We start from the raw sequence: 21,498 nt of genomic DNA on the forward strand, positions 1-21,498 counted from the left end.
GTGTCACCAAGATGTCAATCCAACTGCTGTTTCTGCAGTCTGCAGTTAGCACGACTGTGTTTATTCAGTGGTCAGTGTCATATCAATTTCCTTCTGTTGCAACCAGTATAAATCGATTCTAAATATTTGCCGTTGGGAAATTTCTTTAGAGGGAAGCTCACTAAAGCTAATTTCTTTAGCTTTTTGGTATGTTCTCTCTGAATCTGGGGATTTAGAGATATAAATTAGCTTCTTTGGTCTTTTCTCACCCAGGGTCACAACCTTGTCTCCGGGATAATGCCTTCTAAATGTTTGTGATTTTAAGGGCACTAGAAAGATCCTCACAAAAAGCACCTCCCAGCTAGGTCCCTGGAATTCCATCATTAACCACCATCATCAGCATTTCTCTTTTAAAATCCTTATTCCTATTCTCCCTCTTTCTTTCCTTCCTTCCTTCCTTCCTTCCTTCCTTCCCTCTTTCCTTCCTTACACACACACACACACACACACACACACACACACACACACGGAGAGAGACAGAGAGAGATAAAGGAGTGAAGTATATAGTATTATTTCTAGGGATGCTTCATTTGGCGTGGCTCTAATGTAGAATTTTGTTGAAACCTTTAATACATAGTCATGTACCAAATAACATTTTGGTCAACAATGGACCACAGATGTGATGGTTATTCCATAAGATTGTAATACCACATTTTTACTGTACCTTTTCTATTTTTAGATACACAAATACTTACCATTATATTACAGTTGCACAGTATTTTGTACAGTGATATGCTCTATGGGTTTGTAGCCTAGGAGCAATAGGCTATACCATATAGCCTAGGTATGTAATAGGCTGTGCCATCTAGGTTTTTGTAAGTACACTAAGTACACTCTATGATGTCCGTACAACAAAAATGCCTAGTGATGCATTTCTCAGAACATATTCCCATTGTTAAGTGATGTGTGACTGTAGTCATCATCAAACATTTATTAAGCACTTAGGTCAGGCCAGGCTCTGTTCTAGGTGATGCAAATATAATATTAAAAAAAAAAACAGCCCTGCCCTTATAACTCTAATAGGGAAGGAAGAAATGTAAAGAAATAAGATGGAGATATTACATTGTCATGTGATAAGGACCACAATAATGCCCTGCATAGGCAGGGTCAATGAAGGGAAAGGAAGCTGGGACAAACCACCAGGGTCTGTTGGTCCAGAATGGGATCCAGGGCCTATCTATGTTATAATCAATACAAACCCTAGGTAAGTAAGGTAAGCTGGTCTGCCTTTCTTGAGATAGTCCCCAGATTGTCTTCATAAGGCCCAAATACTCTCAGCAACCATGAACAGTGGATGTCTGGGCGCAGTGGCTTATGCCTGTGATCCCAGCATTTTGGGAGGCCGAGGCAGGTGGATTGCCTGAGCCCAGGAGTTCGAGACCAGCCTGGGCAACATGGCAAAATCCCATCTCTACATAAAATATAAAATTAGCTGGGTGTGGTGACATGCTTTTGTAGGTTCAGCTACTTGGGAGGCAGAGGTGGGAGAATCACTTAAGCCCGGGAGGCAGAGGTTGCAGTGAGCTGAGATCACGCTACCATACTCCGGCCTGGGTGACAGAATGACACTCTGTCTCAAAAAAAGTGAAAATACTGGGTATTGCAGGATGGCAAGTAGAATGTGGAGAGAAAGAGAATTCCAGGCAAAGGAAACAATGCGTGCACGCAAAAACAAAAAACAAAAACTTGAAGTAATGTAAGCTGGATTAATAGGATGAGTGCATTTGATGGATATGGCAGGATAAAGAGATGCTAGGAAATGAGATCAGAAAGGTAGACTGGAATCAGATTTTGTAGGACCTTAAACGGCCTGCTAAAGAACTGTAGTTTCATTTGTTGGCCGTGGAGACCCACTAGAAGATTAGCTGGCTTATGTTTAGGAAAGCTTCCTTAACTCTACTGAATTTTCCAAAATCAACCTACAGTACTCCTAGCGTATCTGTGGGAGATACGTTCCAAGACCCTCAGCGGATGTCTGAAACCTAATTTAGTACTGACCTTTATATACATTATGTTATTCCATAGGCGCACCTATGATAAAGTTTAATTTATAAGTTAAGCACAATACTCGTGTGCTTTGGGGCCAGTATTAAGTAAAATAAGGGTACTTGAATACAAGCACTGTGTTACCAAAACAGCCAATCTGATAACAAGACACTTTCTAAATGAACTAACAGGCGGGTAGTGTAGACGGCATGGATAAGCTGGACAGAGGGATGTTTCACGTCCCAGGCAGGTTGAAGTGGGATGGCTGGAGATTTCATCACACTACTCAGAACAGCTTGCAATTTAAAACTTATAAATTGTTTATGTTCAAAAATTTCCATTTAATATTTTCACACTAAGGTTGACTCTTGGTAACTGAAACCTCAGAAATCAAACCTCAAATAAAGGGGAAACATTGTACTGAATTACATGTCGAGATGAACTATGAACTTTCAACTTAGTGTTTTTCTTCTCCCAACCAAATAGTGGAAACTTTTGAGTGTTTAGAAAAGGAGAATCAAAAAGGGAAGTAAATGCAGCATTTTTTGTTGTTGTTGTAAAAAAAGGGGGCTGGCCTTGGAAATGTTCTTAGATAATCCTGGTCACTTTGGTGTGTCATGTCTGAGAAAATGTGGAGAGTAAAGGGCAGGTTTAAAGTGTGTCTCCTGTTAGTTTCTGAAGGGAGATAGCATGATATTGCACAGTGTCTCAGATTTCTATCGTTATTTAATAATTGTGCAACCTGTGCTTCAGATTTATCAATGTGTAAAAGAGGAGAGACCATAGGCCGTTGTAAGGATTAAATGAGATAATGTATGCAAAATGCTTAGAACCATGTTTAGTTCATGGTAGCCACTAAAAAATGTCAGACCTATTACTATTCAATTTAATGCTCCTGGCACTTAATACAATGCTTGGCACAGTAAAGAGGATTCAAAATGTTTTTGCTAGATTACATGGAGTGGTACAGAAGTGTGCAGGGTGGGGTGGAGGGTTCTCCCATTATCTTGCCTTCCTTATGCTTGAGTGTGCTGCCAGCACCTCCATTTTATACTCTCAGTGCAGAGATATCACTACTTGTCTAGAAATGGTTGCCCAAGGCTGAGAAGTGACACAGCAACACAGAGCCTGGGATTGCTGCCAAATTTTAAGAAGCACAGATTGTAACCAAGTAAGGGGGGAGGGTAGAGAAGAAAAGTTTGAAAACCCAACCAAAGTCAGAAGCCATTTTGTTGTTGGGTGAAATGATGCCTCATAGAGTTTCAGGTGGTGGAGGCAGTGTGAAACCTTTGAAAATAGTGTCAAGTTGTGGTGCTAAGGGAGGAACCCAGCAGTGCTCAGGCCCAGGCAAGGCTGGCTTCATGGGGCCCAGCATTTGGAAAGGCCCTGTGTGTTTTAATATTACTCTATCACTGTCTTGACTTTTTAAATAATTTGTTAACAAGGGCTTCCTCCCCACATTTTCATTTTGCAAATTTCACTGAGTCCTGCAAATTATGTAGCTAATCCTGGGTCCAGGCTAGTTTTTGAACCGTGTTGGGCTAGTATTCTTCTGAACCTCTCTCTTTGATTTAATTACAGAAGAAACAAAAGTCATAACATTATATCTGTGCAGGACTAAAATAAAGTGAGTAGTGCCTCACTCCCTACATCCAATCATGCTTCCCAAAAGCGCTACCAATAATTTAGTGTGCATCTCCAGGATTCTATGATAAAGTTTAATTTATAAGTTAAGCACAATACTCGTGTGCTTTGGGGCCAGTATTAAGTAAAATAAGGGTACTTGAATACAAGCACTGTGATACCAAAACAGCCAATCTGATAACAAGACACTTTCTTTCTTTCTTTTTTTTTTTTTTTTTTTTTTTTTTTTTTTTTTTTTTTTTTTTTTTTTTTTTTTTTTTTTTTTTGATACGGAGTTTCGCTGTTGTTACCCATACTGGAGTGCAATGGCGCGATCTCTGCTCACCGCAACCTCCGCCTCCTGCGTTCAAGCAATTCTCCTGCCTCAGCCTCCTGAGTAGCTGGGACTACAGGCGTGCGCCACCATGCCCAGCTAATTTTTGTATTTTTAGTAGAGACGGGGTTTCACCTTGTTGACCAGGATGGTCTGGATCTCTTGACCTCGTGATCCACCCGCCTCGGCCTCCCAAAGTGCTGGGATTATAGGCGTGAGCCACCGCGCCCGGCCAACAAGACACTTTCTAAGTGAACTAACAGGCAGGTCTACATTTTAAATTAATGTATTTTTAAATAAAATAGAATTACATTGTTGATACAAGTATTAAACAATGCAGCATTATTTGCATAGAAATATTTATTTTCCTCAATCCCACTCCCCTTCAGTGAAGCAACCACTGTTAACAATTTTGTGTGTATCCTCCAGATATTTTTTTAAAAAAATTAATCAACTTTACTTTTTAGGGCAGTTTTAGGTTCACAGCAAAGTTGAGTAGAAAGTGCAGAGTTCTCATGCACTCCTGCTCTCCCACGTGAAAAACACCCTCCCCACCCCACAATGCTATCCTTCCCACAGTGGTACATTCATTACAATTGATGAAACGATATTGACATCATTATTGAAACTATCATTACCATCCGACTTCCATGTTTACATTAGGGCTCTCTCTTCCAAATATTTCCTGCATCACTTAACAATGGGGATACACTGGGAAATGTGTCATTAGGCTGTTTTCTCATTGTACACATATCATAGAATGTACTTACATAAACCTAGATGATATAGCATACTACACACTTAGGCTCTATCGTATGACCTATTGCTCCTAGGCTACAAAACTGTGCATAATGTTACTATACTGAATAGTGTAGGCAATTGTTACACAATGATAAGTATTTGTGTATCTCAATATACCTAAACATAGAAAAGCCAGGCGTGGTGGCTCACACCTGTAATCCCAGCACTTTGGGAGGCTGAGGCAGGTGGATCACCTGAGGTCGGAGTTTGAGACCAGCCTGACCAACATGGAGAAACTCTGTCTCCACTAAAAATACAAAATTAGCCAGGTGTGGTGGTGCATGCCTGTAATACCAGCTACTCAGGAAGCTGAAGCGGAAGAATTGCTTGAACCCAGGAGGCAGAAGTTGCCGTGAGCCAAGATTGCACCATTGCACTCCAACCTGAACTCGGTCAGAAAGAAAGAGAGAGAGAGAGAGAAAGAAAAAAAGAAAGAAAAAGAGAATAAAAATACATTATTATCATCTTATAGGACAGCTGTCATATGTGTGGTCCATTGTTGACTGAGACATCATTATAGGGTGCATTACTATATAGAGATTTTCAAAAAGCAAAATGGGATAATGCTATACATATTATTATACAGTGTGTGTGTGTGTGTGTGTGTGTGTGTGTGTTAACCAACAACTTTCTACGTCAGTACATATAGACTTGCCACAATCTTCTTGAGTAAGGGTATAGTACTATGTTGTATGCCTATATTATAATTTAGACAATTTCCTGTTGTCATCTATGTTTTCTAAACAATGCAATATACATTCTTATACATATTTCTTATGCATGCTTACTAGTATTTACATAGGATAAATTTCCAGAAGTAGAACTACAGTCACAGGATATAAAAATATCAAATTAGCAAATTGGCATTCACTTACCTGTGGTTGGGCTGCTAGATACTTCCCTCTGAGCCTTCCATCCATCCCCACCTTGAGCTAGTGTTATGCATCACTTAACTCAGTGACATCATCATCAACAGACATAGCCTCCACAGTTGAGAATGCTAGAGCAGACAGAGAAGAAAATTTGCTTGTGAATCATAATAGCTAACCTGTATTGAACAGTTAAGCTATGTGCCAAGTATTATTCTAAGCACTTTACAAATATTAACTCCTTTAATCTATATTACCACACCCAGAAATTTGTGTATTATTATACCCATTTTACTGCTGAGAAAACTGAGACCCATAGGATTAAATAAGGTCACACATCTAGTAAGGGCACCAGGATCTGAAGCCGGACTATTTGACTTCTGAGTCTGTGCTCTTAACCACTGCACATACCACCTCTAGAAAGTTTAATGCCATCTTTATGCCAGAGTTCATCTACCTTGTTTATTCTTTAAAACTATTATTGTATTTATTCATTTACTTGTCTTTTTCTCCCGTTGTACTGTAACTCTTTGAGAACAGGGTACTTGTCCTACTGTTATTCATAGCTACATCCCTAATTCCTAATATAATGTCTAGTTTATTGTAAATAAGTTTTTTTTTTTTTTGAGACAAAGTTTTGTTCTTGTTGCCTAGGCTGTAGTGCAATGACACAATCTCAGCTCACTGCAACCTCTGCCTCAGGTTCAAGTGATTCTCCTGCCTCAGTCTCCTAAGTAGCTGGGATTACAGGAATGCACTACCATGCCCAGCTAATTTTGTATTTTTAGTAGAGACAGGTTTCATCATGTTGGTCAGACTGGTCTTGAACTGCTGACCTCAGGTGATCTGTCTGCCTTGGCCTGCCAAATTGCTTGATTACAGGCATAAGCCACTGTATTTGGCCTTGTAAATAATAAGTTTAGCTGAATAAATAACAATGCCTCTGGGAGGTAGCTATTATATCCATTTTACAGATGAAGAAACTGTAAGTCAATGTCAATTAAACGGTATCATAGAAAATAGTAGAAAGCAGAATGCTGGAGCTGAGATTTGAACCCAAGACTTTTGATAACTAGTTCAGTGTGCTTTTCACCATGTCTAAGCAGCCTCCTTCAGAAGGCTGTGGAGAGCAACTTAGCAACCATTTCTAAGCTGGAAAACATTACAGCTGGAAATCTTCAATCCCCTAGAGGGAGTAGAGCCTGATGGGGAGAGGGTCCTTGGAAAAGAGAATTCCTGGAAGTACTGCATTAGGAATAGGTGGCTAAAGTGAAAGTTGGATTGGTAAAGGAATACTACATAGTAACAATGCCCATTCTTTATTTCAGAGTTTCTGCATGACAGACATTGATCTGTGTGATTTATAAGCTTTGTCTCTTTTTAATGTTCACAGTCCCGTTAGATGGTTATTGTTATCTTTGTTTTGCATATGAAAGAATGGGAGCTAAGGGGCCAAGTGCCTTGCTCAGAGTTCAAGGGATAAGTGGTGAAGCAGATTCCAGCTCAAGTCTGTGTTACCCAAGAACCTACATTTTAAGTATTTTGTTACCCCCTGGATATGACAGCCAACTGAAGAGGGGGTATTTTGAGAAGAGGCTATAAAGGGAAATTGCCTTCCCTGCATCCTGGGGGATGTTAGCAACCAGGATACAGGTAAAGAAAACCACTCAGACTGAGACCTGCTGTGTTGCGGGGGGCTCGCGGAAAGTAGAATTGTGATTTTTTTTTAGCTAACTACGGAGACCAGCCATTCCAATGTTTGAATCTGTTCACAGCACATGATGTCTTTATACTCTTAACCTAGAAATGGCAGAGTTATTTTGGGCATAAAGCAAGAGCTGTGGCTTTAAAAATATGCCAAGTGTATTTATCTCTTCCGCTCCAAGATTACTGAAAATTAGCCCAGCTGTAGCTTGGGGCACCAAACAGCCAAAAAATCTTCCAGCCCAATTCATTCCACCCAAAGAGGGTGAAACATCCAGGAGTAGCAGCTTTAGCAGCCTCTGGGGAGTGGTGATCGGCCTCCCCATTGCTAAGCCTGACAACCAATCACACACACACCACTCTCCCAACTGCTCTAGAGATCACAATGCTAGGCCTGTGAATGGAGCTCAACTCTGTCTCTTCCCTCATCTCCAAGGCTTCACCAGAAGTAAACAAAATAAAACAAACAAAAACTATTTGATTATTGAACCAAGGAGTCAATGTGAGAATAGTTTTTCACCTTCATTATCAAATCCCTGTGTGGAGCTGAATGTGGTGGCTGACACCTCTGATCCTAGCACTTTGGGGAGGCAGAGGAAGGTTGCTTGAGGCCAGGAGTTCAAGACCAGCTTGGGCAACACCGCAAGGCGCTCTCTCTCTCTCTCTCTCTCTGTCTCTCTCCTTCTCCCTCTCCCTCTTTCTCTCTCTTTCTCTCTCAAAAAAAATAATAATAATAAGAAGAAGAAGTAGCTGGGATTAAAGGCAACTACCACTAGACCCGGCTAATTTTGTATTTTTAGTAGAGATGGAGTTTTGCTCTTGTCACCTAGGCTGGAGTGCAGTGTCACGATCTCGGCTTACTGCAACCTTCTTCTTCTGGGTTCAAGCGATTCTCCTGTCTCAGCTTCTGGAGTAGCTGGGATTATAGGCCACCACACCTGGCTAATTTTTGTATTTTTAATAGAGACAGGGTTTCACCATGTTGGCCAGGCTGGTCTTGAACTCCTGACGTCAGGCAATCCACCCACCTTAACCTCCCAAAGTGCTGAGATTATAGGCATGAGCCACCATGCCTGACCCATATCTGTATATATTCAAAAAAAATCTTAACCGGGCATAGTGGCGCACACCTGTAGTCCTAGCTACTCAGAAGGCTGAGATGAAAGGATTGCTTGAACCTAGGAGTTCCAAGCTGGCAGTCAGCCATGACCTCACCATTGTACTCCAACCTGGGCAATAGATATAGGCCCTACCTCTGAAAAAAAAAAAAAAAAAAAAAAAAAAAAAAAAAAAAAAAAAAAAAAAAAAAAAAAAAAAAATTTGGTGTAATTGAAAACAAATGATCTTGCTGTAATTTAAGCCTTCAGATTCCTTTTTTATACAATAAATGCTCTTTAAATAGGCTGGGTGCGGTGGCTCACGCCTGTAAAACCAGCACTTTGGGAGGCCGAGGCGGGCGGATCACAAGGCTAGGAGTTCAAGACCAGCCTGGCCAATATAGTGAAACTCCATCTCTACTAAAAATATAAAAATTAGCTGGGCATGGTGGCGGGTGCCTGTAGTCCCAGCTACTTGGGAGGCTGAGGCAGAAGAATCACTTGAACCCGGGAGGTGGAGGTTGCAGTGAGCTAAGATTGCATCATTGCACTCCAGCCTGGGCAACAGAGCAAGATTCAGTCTCTCTCTCTCTCTATCTATGTATATAATCAAATGATTTAATTGCAATTAATTAAATGATTTAATTACAATTAAATAAACAATATATATTCTTTAAAGATGTGTTTAAACACATTTATAATTATAGCTTTAATTGTAATTAAATCATTTAAAATTAAATACATGCAAAATACCAAATAAACTCTCTAATCCATAATAAGCAATCAATCAACAGTCCTTAAATGAATGAATCTTCTGCTGCTCTGATCTAAGTGAAATTTAATGAGCTTTTACCTTGTGCTAGGCACTTATGCTATGTGCTGTATAAGGATAGTTACATTTAATCCTATAACAACCCTCTGGGGTGGGCACTATTATGATCTTTTTTTACGGATGAAAACTGAAGCCCAGAGATTTGAAATAATTTGCTAAACATCACATAATTTACATGATGTAGCCAGGTTTAAGCCTACTATTCCGATTATAGAGCCTAAGGTCTCGAGAACAGGGAGTATATTTTTACATTCCCTGTTTCCATGGAAAATTCTTTCCACTGTCAATTAAAGGACTAAGCAGCAGCGGGGAAATGTTGGAAACACTAGCCCAGGTGGATTTAGCTTCCTCCTCTCTCTCTGATCCTGGACAGGATTTGGGTTTCAGACCACGATTCTCCTGTGTTTTGCGGGCTGTGATTACTCAGATTAGGTTTGCCGAATTCAATAAGGACTGGCGGGGGTTGGAGGTTAAGGTGTGGGAGAAGGCGGGGCTTGTCCCGTAGGTCCACAAGCCCCACAGATGGCGAAATAGGGGGTGGGGAAGGAGCTAGCTTGAGATGTGTTTTACAACGTGGGCTGTTTCAGCGATTGATGGATGGTTTTTGCCTTTGGTCCACCTGAGTATATACTATCATTGTACAATCGGCCAAATTCTGACAGAGAGGGAAACAGAGAGACTGAATAAATGGATGGCCAAAGCCAAGAAGGCGCAAAAGAAATCAGAGCTGCTTGAAAAAGACTGCAGTGGCTGGCTTGGGTGGTGAGCGGATATAAGCAAGAGGGAGAGGCGCAGTGTCCCTGCGCAGAAAGCCTGGATGTTCACTTGCAAACCCAGAATCTGCACAGCCTTCGGTGCCCTGACTTCGCTGGACATCTAGAGGCGGCAGCAGCAGCCGCCCGCGCCTAAGAACGAGCAGTTCAGGGGAGCTGTCTGGGCCGGAAACGGCTGTAATCATTTAATAGCCTTTGCGGGCTGCACTGACTTAGCAGAGTGGGCGGTAGGCAGGCTCCAGAGTGCTGTCTGGCAAGATAGTCCATGACTTTAATCAAAATGATGGGTTTTCTGGAAGCTCTTTATTAACCTCACGTTGAAATCCCAGAGCTGGTAACAAAGAGATGAATGGGGAGCGAAGGGGCGGAGCCGAAACCTGGAGGCCTGGCTGCGTCCGCACCCCTTCCCCCACCTCCACTGCTTCTTTCAACTCATTCTGGATTAGGGCTCCTGCTGGCATCTCTGCGCCTCCCAAATAGTAACAAAACAGTCAGTAACCATAATAATTGGCACACTTGTATAACTATTTAGGGTTTTCAAAGGATAACCTTGTTATACAGCTCAGGATCTGAGTCTCCTAGCTGGAGTCAGACTCCCTAGATTTGAGTCCCAGGCTCCACCAGTTACTGACCATCTGACCATTGGTCCTTAGTCCCCTCATCTATAAAGCAGACACATAACACAGACATAGATATTAGCAATATCTACTTCATAGGGTTCTTGTCAGAACCAAAACCTATATGGCGTGCAGATCTGTTTAACTCTGTTGCATGCACATAGGAAGGACACAGTAAATGTTAACTACATTGACAACCCTCTGATATAGACAGAAAGGCGATCATCTCCATTTTGTGGTTGAGGAAACTGAGGCTTAGAGATATATGTAATGGCCCAGGACTATGCACTAGTGAGAGAACCAGGGCAGGTCCTCAAGAACAGAAAGAGAACAGAGCAAGACGAAGAGAAGAAAAGAAAAGCCAGCACCCTCCAACACACTCCAGCATGTGCCCCTCTGAAAGCTTTCCTGAAAATAGTATCCTTGGTCAAAATGAGTTTATGTTCTTCTGTTAGGGAAAGTCAGTGTTAATCAGAAAAGCCCTCCTGGCCTTAACAGAACAGTTTCAAATGGGGATGAGGGTGAGTTTAACAAGGCCGGCATTTGCTTCGCAATCTTCTGGCCCTTTCCTGGCATTTGCATTGGCAAAGCCACTGACCCCATCATTCCTAGTCCCCGAGGCTAGGACTCCATCAACTCAGGAGGCCACGGTTAGGTTAGCATGAAAGAGGAAAGCTGGAAATTTTGCCAGAAAGACTCCTGGGCAGTGCCTAAGGGAGGTGCCTAAATTGGATTATAGGATTACAGGAAGTGGCCAGCTACTTCCAGAGGGCAGCGTTTTTTGTTTGCTCTATTGCCCAGGCTGGAGTGCAATGGTGCAATCTCAGCTCACTGAAACCTCTGCCTCCCGGGTTCGAGTGACTCTGGTGCCTCAACCTTCCAAGTAGATGAAATTACAGGCATGCACCACCACCACAGTCTGGATAATTTTTGTATTTTTAATAGAGATGGGTTTTGCCACGTTGCCCAGGCTAGTCTTGAACTCTGGCTTCAAGTGCGCCTCAGACTCCCAAAGTGCTGGGATTATAGGTGTGAGCCATCATTCCTGGCCCCAGAGGGTAGTTTTTAAAGTAGAAGTGAAGATCTGTGTGCTTTTATTAAAATATATGTTGTTTTGATTTTACCCATTGTGAAGAAATTGGCTAATCCAATAAAAAAGCAAAACCATATTGTGTGTAATTATGATTGTACTCTACTAAAACTTTTAAGTCCTGTTGGATTGTAATCTGAATGTCTGGGAAGGGCTCTGCTTAAAGATTCAGACCCCTGCCAGATTTATGAGTGTCTGAAATCCTCTTTCTAGCCTTTAACAGGCCCATTCATTTGGGTCTTGACTGCATCCTCAGTCCTGTCTTTGCCTGAAGGTAAGCTAGGATTCTGGAAGCATAAGGGAGGGGACTTGCGGGAGATCCTATAAGGGAAAGGAGACAGCCCTGAAAGAAGGAACATTTCCTCAATTGACCATTGAGACTGGCCCCTGGTTAAGGTTAGGGGTAGAAATGTGCTTCTTCCTTTTTCATCTTCTTCAAAAGGGAGTATCTCCTTGATTGTGCCCCAAAGGCATGACATAGGCAAAGCCAGCCAAGCGTCTTTAGTGCTCTTAGCCAAAAGGAACTCAGATTAGAAGTCAGTCACTGTTTGTCAGATCCTTAAGCTTTTGTTTCATTGGAATGAGTCACAGTCTAGATGCTGCTGAGCTCTCAGAGATGTTTGTTTATACAACAACCAGAATAGGTGAGGCACAATGGTCTGTGAGGGACTGGAGAAACCACACCTTGTTCTGCTCTGCGGAAGCTGGACATATGGAGGAGGCACCTGACTAGATCTCTGCTTCCTGGAATTTAGGCTGAGTCATATAGAACCAGGATTGCCAGCAAAGGCCACGGGAAGCTCAGTGAGATGTAAAAGAAGTGGATTAACTCTTGGCAGTCCTGCTGTGAGGGCCTCCCTCTGCCTATACACACAGCCATTAATGTCCTTTAACTTTGCAAGATGAAGATATCTCTGTTCTGCATCTCCAGATGACTGTGCTTAGACCTCATGCAGAGTCCTGGCTGTGGTTGAAAAACAATTTCCAATTTGGGCTCTGTGAAGGCAACCAACGGACTGTGGAGTGGTGCTGAAATCCAGTTTTAGGTGCCAAATCCGAGGCTTTTAAATACATTTCTCTCTTTTGTCTCAGTTTCTCAGAGACAGGGCCTGTATTTTAAAGGTAAACAGGCAGATTCTGTCTGAGTTCAATTGTAGATTCGATTAACTTAGATAGATCAAAGACATTAGTATCAGAGAAAAAATAGGTTTCCCATCTCTAAAGTGCTATAGTGTCAGCTCTGCCAGGGGAAGTATGGTGTAAGGCAAAGGGTTTGGAAGAGGGAAGAAAATTTCTTGCTCCCTCTTCTCACTGCCCACTGTAAATTTGCAATATCTTTATCTTGGCCTCCTAAGCCCCAAGAGCTGCATTATATGTAATTGCCCATATGTGATACCATTTATTGAATTCTTGCATTGTGCTAAGGATCAAGCTTAGCACTTTACATGCATTACCTCATTGTCTTTAGGGACCCCAAAAGTGCCTCAGTGGAGAGCTGTTCAGTCTGCTAAAGAGTGAGTACCACTTTCACTTCTCACATCAGTCCTTTATTCATTCATCCAGCAAGTATTTACTAAACACCTGTTATAGGCCAGGAATTGTGCTAGGCACTGGTTACACATTGGTGAATAAACAGATATATTTTTTGCCTTTGTGAATCTTATAGTAATAGAGAGTAAGAGGCTAAGGGGGTGATGCTTGGCTAGGAATGTCATAGAATACCTTTCTAAGGAGGTTACATTTAACACAGACTTGAAGAATGAGGAGTCATGCTAAGAATGGATTAGAGACCATTCAAGACAAAAGCAAACCAGATGTGTAAAGATCTCGAGGTAAAAACCACTCCAAAGAGCGAGGCACGGTGGCCTGTAGTCCCAGCCACTTGGGAGGCTGAGGCAGGAGGGTCGCTTGAGTTAGGGGTTTGAGGTTACAGCAAGCAATGGTTGCACCACTGCACTTCAGCCTGCGTGACAGAGTGAGAGACTGTCTCTAACAAGCAGCAACAACAACAACAACAAACAACTCCAAAGTCTATTTGAGGATCTGAAAAAAGGCCTGTATGGATGGAGTATAATAGTAAGAGGGAGATTCGTAGATGAGATTGAAGAAAAAATAAAAATCAGATTATTGAAGGGACTTACATATCATGGTAAAAAGTTTTGTTTTGTTTTTTTCTCAAGTCAATAGAAAGCCTAAAAGCCTAAGCAGAAGAGTGATATAATCTGATTTCTATTTTTAAAGGATTTTGCTGTATCTATGTTATACTTCAATTTTTAAAGAGCAACTTTAAGAAATAAAGATGACTCTGGCCACTCTGTGGAGGGTTGGAGAGAAGCGAAAGTGGAAGCAAACTGAATAGAGAGACTATTTCTGCAATTTAGATAAGCGATGGTGGTGTCCTGAAAGAGTGGTGGCAGTGAAAATTGGGAGAAGAGGACAGAGTCAAGATATATTTAGGAGGCAGAAATGGCAGGTCTTGATGATGTATTGTAAATGGAGAATGAAGAATAGAATAGAGAAAAATGAATAATTAGCTCTGAACTTTCTGGCTTGAGAAATGGGGTAAATGGGGTGTCATTTACTGAAACTGGAAGGATTGAGAAAGAAATAGATTCGAGGAATCAAGAGTTTGATTTCAGATTCCTTCAGTTTGGGATGCCCATGAGATTTCCAACTGGGGATACCAGATAGGCAGTTATACATGAGACTGGAGCACAGAGAGATGTGGGCTTAAAATATAAGTCTGCATCTCATCAGCTTATTCAGATGGTATTTATATCTATGGATATGGCTGAGATCCCAAAAGGAGAGAGTGAAGAGAAAATAGAGAAGAGTGTAGGGCCAAACCCAAGGAAGCTTCAACACACAGATGAGGAGACTGACAAAGAAGCTGACAAAGGAAACTGACAAAGAACAGCCAGAGAAAAAGGTCAGGAGAATGTTTTGACTTGGGAGGCCAGAATATGCTTCCCTAAAATAAAGATTGTTGAGCTGAAGGCAATTAAAAAGAAGCAGATACAGGCCACAGGTGGGGCACAGTGGCTCATGCCTATAATCCTAGCACTTTGGGAGGCCGAAGTAGGCAGATTGCCTGAGCTCAGAAGTCTGAGACCAGCCTGGGCAACATGATGAAACCCCACTTCTAATAAAATTAAAAACAAACAATTAGCCAGGCATGGTGGCATGCACCTATAGTCCTAGCTGCTCAGGAGGCCGAGGCACAAGAAATACTTGAACCCAGAAGGCAGAGGTTGAAGTGAGCCGAGATCTTGCCACCACACTCCAGCCTGGGTGACAGAGAAAAGCTCTGTCTCAAATTTACAAAATAAAAAAAGAAAGAAAGAAGCATATACAGGAGAGGTCTTCTGCCCTCCATCTATTTGCCTAAAAGAACATAAATTTACAAAGACAAAATTTATCCTTCTTCCACCTCTCTCCTTTGCCTCCCACCACCAGGGAGAACAAAGGTTAACCACTGAAGACAACTTTGGGCTCTTACTGGCCTGGAAATGATACTGGAGGAATCATCTACATTAACAAGCTTTGCAAATTGGCCTTTATCTGCCATTCATTTGCCTTCCCCCAGGTAGCCACCCATTAGAGACTGAAAGTTCTTAAAGGTCTTTTCCTTCTTTAAAAATTTCCTTTTTTTTGTTGAAGAAGCTGAATTCTAAGCCACCTTTCTGAGAACCGCTCATTCTCTGGGTGTCTGTCATGTATATATGAAATATACATGTTAATAAACTTCCGTTTGCTTTTTTTTTTTCTTGTTAATCTCCTTTTGTAACAGAGGTCCAGTCCATGTAAGAACTTATTGGGGTTATTCTCCTATATGACAAAGAACTCATGAGACTAAGTGTTTCAAGAAGGGGATGACAAATGCTGTGGAGAAGTTTGATAATATGAGGACTAAAATGTGACCATTAGTTGTGGAAGTAACATAATGAACTTGACATGGTTATATTAGAAAATTACTGCTCACTGACAACAAATTAGAGGAGACTTAGAAGTGATAGGAAATTGAAATAGCAGATGTAGACAACCCTCAACTATGTTACGTAATTGAACATAAACAGTTTATTTGATGGAGCTTTTCACGTGTCCACCAAAGGAGCAGTGTCAGATACATAAACATTGCTGTGATGTCAGAGTCCCAATGTCATGGCCACTGGGATCACTTTGCCCAGACAGACCATTATCCTTCCTCTCTAGCTCTGACTTCTACTCTTCTAGAAGTCATTGGTATACTTTATGGTGTGTCTTCCAATTAGACTTTTGGGAATGTCTTCTATTGAAAAATCCTGTGGATGCATATCATTTTCCTAAGACTCAGGGCAGATTTCACCTCCTCTGGAATCTCCATTAACTTTCTCAAGTATAATTAATGATTTCTTCTTCTGAAGTCCCACAATACTTTACATATACCTTAGTTATTGCATGTATTAAGTTGGTTTCTAGTTGCTTGAGTGTATGTCCTAACTAGACTGTGAGGACACTGAGGGAAGGAACTTGGCTTGGAAAGTAAAATTGGCTACCAATGCTTTATCTAAACAAATAGGCTCAATTTATGACAGGATTCCATCCTCTTATGCTGTGTATTCCCATCTGTCTTCTGCTTCATCCCACCACCCTTCAAGGTTATTACAATAAAATTAGGATCAAATAATTGATTCAACTAATTTTTCTTGCTTTGGACAAAATAGACATCCTAATACAGTTGTAGCCAAAGTTTAATCTAGTCACTAAAAGGAGTGTATTCTGCCTTTAGCCATTATATTTCCCAACCCATTCCCAGTCAAGATAATCACAACTGTATTCTTTAGGAAATTCTTCACAAAGAACCAAAAACATGTTACTATAAATCTAGATTCTTGGTATGCTGGTGAGAAAACCTGCCCTCTTGCTTGTCTCTAACTAATGGCCTTGGCTGGGCATGGTAGCTCATATCTATAACCCCAACACTTTGGCAGGCCAAGGTGGGAGGATCTCTTGAGCTCCAGTGTTTGAGACCAGGCTGGGCAACATAGTGAGATCTCATTTCTGCAAAAATTTTTTAAAAAGTTAGCCCGGCATGGTAGCATGTGCCTATAGTTCCAGCTACTTGGGAGGATGAGATGGAAGATTGATTGAGCACAGGAGGTTGATGCTGCAGTGAGCTATGATTTTACCACTGCACTTCAGCCTGGGTGACAGAGAGAAATTCTGTCTTAAAAAAATTAAACAAATAAATAAATAAGTAAACACTTGCCTTGCCCTCAGACTTGTGGAAACAACTCACGATTTTTGGCAGGGAGCTCAGCCTGTCTATGAAGTACTTCTGTACTCTATCAGCAGTGTGGCATCAAGAGCATGTGTTGACCCTGTTAATGATTTGTAATGTTTTGTCTTTCAGAACCAGAGGCAGGAGAAGTGTCCCCTCCAGTCGGTGCGGGTGTCAATAGCAACAGCTGGACCTTTAAATATGGACCCGGCAACCCCAAACAATCCGGTCCCGGTGAGTTGCCAGACAAATTCATTATCCCAGGATCTCCTGCAATCATCTCCATCCGGCAGGAGCCTACTAACAGCCAAATTGACAAAAGTGACTTCATAACCTTCGGCAAAAAGGAGGAGACCAAGAAAAAGAAGAAAAAGAAGAAGGGTAACAAGACCCAGGAGAAAAAAGAGAAAGGGAACAGCACGACTGACAACAGTGACCAGTGAGGTCCTCGAATGGAAACAAGCCACTTAGCCAGTTTTTGTAATAATGGCAAATCTCTCCCATGTAGCAACTCCCTGCTCCTTTTTCCTATCTACATGAGCCCTCTTAGAGACCTCAGAAATCTGCAGAAAGTTCCCTGTGTCTGTCTAGAACGCATTTAACAGGTTTTGTCTTAAAAACTTTACTAAGTCTGGTGTTAACTCTTTCTCTCCACTCTGGCTTGTTTTCAGAACCTAAAAAGCAGACCCAAGTTTCCTTTCTCCTCCGCCGCAAAGGAGAGGCTTCCCAGCCCCGCCAGTGAGAGGTTGGACTCTCTGCCCTGTGCTCCGGGGATCCTGTCTTGATGACACTTGCAGGGCAGGCTGAAAAGTTTTGAGATTGAGCAGCTTGGGTATTTGTGGTCACTGGGTATGTGTGGCCACCGCGGGTATGGAAGTGCCAGATATTGGCTGAGACTAATTGGTACAAGGAAAGCAAGAAAACAAAGACAAATAAACAGCGGAAGTTATCAGCGTGGAGGGGAAGTGTAAACTAAAAAGGACCAGACTTTCTAAATCTTACAACTCAAGAGATGGTGGCCACCCTCTAGGAGACACAACTACTCCCACTGACAAGGCTTTAGGACACCCTAAAGTCTGTTGGCTGTGATGTCATTATACCTAAAATCTGCATCATACCTTCAAGCCAACAGTTCAGTGTTTAACAGAGAACCATCCTGGGAAACAAGCAGATCTGATGTGTTTCCTATTCATTTCCTGTGCTCACTTTATTAAAAATTCTTTTGCACACAATGTTTATGAAAAGGGCAGATCCTTTTCCAACACTTATGCAAAAGCAAAAGAAAACCCCGACACCTCACCTTTCGCTGTTTGTTGTTTCATAGATTTATTTTAAAAAAGAGAAAGTCTATAGCTATAAATCTTTAAAGAGAAATATGAATACAATTCCCCTAAACTCTCCTCAAAAGATAATTCAGTCTACAGCCATTTAAATGATCATTGCTGCTACAGAAGTGCTTTAAGAGAATTGCCTGAAACATCTGTATTATATCGGCCACCTGCCAATCACAGCTTTACTCTTTCAGGTCACTCTGGGGCTGCCTCTTGCATGTATTAATTACTAAATAAAATTATCTCTTTCTCTCTCTCTTTTCTAAGAAACAATTACGTGCACTTTGTTACACAACCTTCTCTAACCAACTATATTGAGACCCAAAAATTAAAGAAAAATATTGTTTTCTCATAGAGTGAGCAGATTTTTCAACCCTCTAATTCTGTGACTTGTCTTGGTGTGCTAGCCTACACCTTCTCTTTGGTTTAGTTTTCCTTTTCTATAACACTCTGAATTGCTAATCTTACTAACACCTATGATGTTACCTGAAATCAATCTCCCATATGTATGCTGTATGCTATTATAAGACTCCTGAAATATACTTACTCTGTGCTTGTGTATGTGAATGTTAATGCAACTATTACCTAGAGTGAACTTTAAGCTTTATTGTTGAATGTAATTCCATTATATTTCCTTTTGTACACCTGTGAAAAAGTGGAGTAGTGTTTTTTTAACCATTGTTAATCAGCTTTTGTGTATGAAAGATACAGTAAAATTTCTTTCTTAAATCAAGATACTGGTGATTCAAGGAATTTTATTTATGGTCCAGCCAAGAGCCATCTCTTGCCAAGACTTCTGCTGTCAAGGGAATGGATAAAGCTGTTTTTTTCTAGTAACAATTTTGGAATGAATACTGACAATATTCCACGAGGGTGTGCAAGCACAAATTTGACCAATCTGACCTCTTTGAAGTTGCAGAATGCTTTGAAATTCTAATGGTATCTGAAATATCAGCTCATAGAAAGTAAAACAATTTACTGTCACTTTAAATAAGACATTTTAATTTTGTTACAATGTACAATTTAGAAGTTTGATTAATTATATTATCTATTTAGGTGTTAATATAAAAGAGGTAGGAGTCTGTTATTTAAAAACAAAGCATTAAATCTAAAAAAAAAAAAAAAACTGTCTTGTCTACTTTTAGCTTCATTCTCCCATATTTTGAAGGGTGTGTAACTTCAGCTCTGCAGGATTGCATGGGGTAAAACTTGTTGCCAACACATGTGAACCATTGCTACATTGTAGGTTGTGATCATTTTGCCCCACTGAAGCCCATGTATCTGACCTTACGTGCCTTTTGAACTAGGAGAATCGGGCTAATTTATTAATGATGATAATTATAATGTATCTGTACAGCACTTTTTACCTTTGCGAAGTGCTTTCCAATCCATGTTAGTTACTAGTTATTACAGCTGTAAGGATAAAACACGTCATGTGGATTCATTTTGAATTGGTGCTATTGGTATTTCCTCTGTTATTGCTAATAAATGAAAATGGTGGTATGAAAGAAATGGTGGTCATTTCTAAGTATAAGAGTAGGAGGAAATAGAACACTGATAAACGATTAATACTGAAGAAGATTGCTGCAGCATGAAACTCACTGTAACACTCTATCACTTTAGCTTTTATGTTCATTACTAAGGCAAAAGCCCCAATGGAATCAAGATTCAAACTCCAAATTACTAGAATGGGCAGCAAGAAGGTTGCTGCGTCACTTTATAGTTACACTATTTCAGTCGTCTCTAATAGGAGTTGCAACAAATCAATTTTTATCACTAGAGCCCTTCTAGGCATCTTTTTCATTACTTGTTTAGTCGTTGCACCTCTCAACAACTGGAAAGCCAAGTGACACCCCCAAGAAATGAACTTTTAGGTCAGGGATAGTGGCTCATGCTTGTAATCTCAGAACTTTGGAAGGCCAAGGCCAGAGGATGGCTTGAGGCCAGGAGTTCAAGATCAGCCTGGGCAGCATAGCAAGATCCCATCTCTACAAAAAGAAAGAACTTTTATTGAGTACAGGTTATATGCCAGCCATTCTACTGAACAGGTTCAGTTGTAACAAATAGATTGTTTTGTCCTTTTGTGGTTAAATTTTTATAAACACAAGCTTTAGATGCAGTAGGTTCTCAATTAGGAGCAATTTTGCCTTCCTGGGGACATTTGGCAATGTCTGAAGGCATTGTTGCTTTTCATTACTTGAAGTGGATGGTGCTACTGGCATCTACTGGGTAGAGGCCAAGGATGCTGTGAAACACTCGGCAATGCACAGGACAGCCCCCTACAACAAAGAATTTCACAGCCCAACGTGTCAATAGTACCAAGATTGAGAAACCTTGAGATAGAGTGACCATATAATTTGTTTAGTCCACTTTTGAAATGGAACGGAAGACATCATTAATTATTACTTCAGTATTCAAGATGTAAATCTGGACTGTCCCAGGCTAACTGGGGTTTATAGGGACTCTATAAATAAACTGGTACAGCTGTGCCACTAACTAGATGGGGAATTTGGGGTAAACCACTACTCTCAGTTTTTCAGTCATCTCTAAAATGGTAATAATTATAGACCTTATAGATTTGTGAGGTAATCTTGAAAAGTTTTTAGCAGGTCTGGCACATCAGAGTATTTGATAAATATTATTACTATTAATCCTTTTCTTCCATTTCCTCACCCCCTTTTCAGATATTTAGCTATTAAACCGAGGGAACTTTTCCTACCGACTAAAATGTGAACAAGGGATGGCAAAATAAATCAACATAGACTTGGCAATAAAAATATTTTATTTATTCCTCCACTCTTTTGCTCACCCCAGGAGGAAAAGAAGTAAAGTCAGGTTCATAACTCTTTGCCTATTTCTATTGTGAATAATAATCAGGTCCCTAAGTAAACAGTCAAGTGGCCAGTCTGTTGGCAGTTATTTCACCTCAATTATCAGTGATCTGAAAGCCAGAAACCAAAAGGTTTGAAGTCACTCTGCCTGTTTAAATGAATAAATCCTATGTGATTCTAGGAACAACAGCTTGAGAGAGAAAGCGAAGAGTCACCTCCAACAACTTCTTTTGGCAGATGGGCAAAACAGAAATGCCAAATCACCCACAGACTTGCCTGGGATTTCACAGGCAATAAAGGACAAGACAAGG

At 40.9% G+C, this 21,498-nt stretch overlaps 1 protein-coding gene across 14 annotated transcripts in view; it reads left to right on the forward strand.

Annotated features, from left to right (window-relative positions):
- Positions 1-19,864, forward strand: part of LOC108307044 (protocadherin alpha-C2) — a 213,663-nt gene extending 193,799 nt beyond the window's left edge. For 11 of the 14 annotated variants that reach the window (XM_017532187.2, XM_037739872.1, XM_037739873.1 and 8 more), the window contains one exon: positions 17,158-19,864. In XM_017532187.2, the coding sequence (XP_017387676.1) occupies positions 17,158-17,468 (311 nt within the window). In that variant the 3' untranslated portion in view covers positions 17,469-19,864. The remainder of the gene's footprint in view (positions 1-17,157) is intronic. The other 3 variants (XM_037739874.1, XM_037739875.1, XM_017532190.2) reach the window with 1 other exon arrangement.
- The last annotated feature ends 1,634 nt before the right edge of the window (positions 19,865-21,498 follow it).

The sequence above is a fragment of the Cebus imitator genome, unplaced genomic scaffold (assembly GCF_001604975.1).
Source record: "Cebus imitator isolate Cc_AM_T3 unplaced genomic scaffold, Cebus_imitator-1.0 Scaffold76, whole genome shotgun sequence".
NCBI classification, from domain to species: Eukaryota; Metazoa; Chordata; class Mammalia; order Primates; family Cebidae; genus Cebus; species Cebus imitator.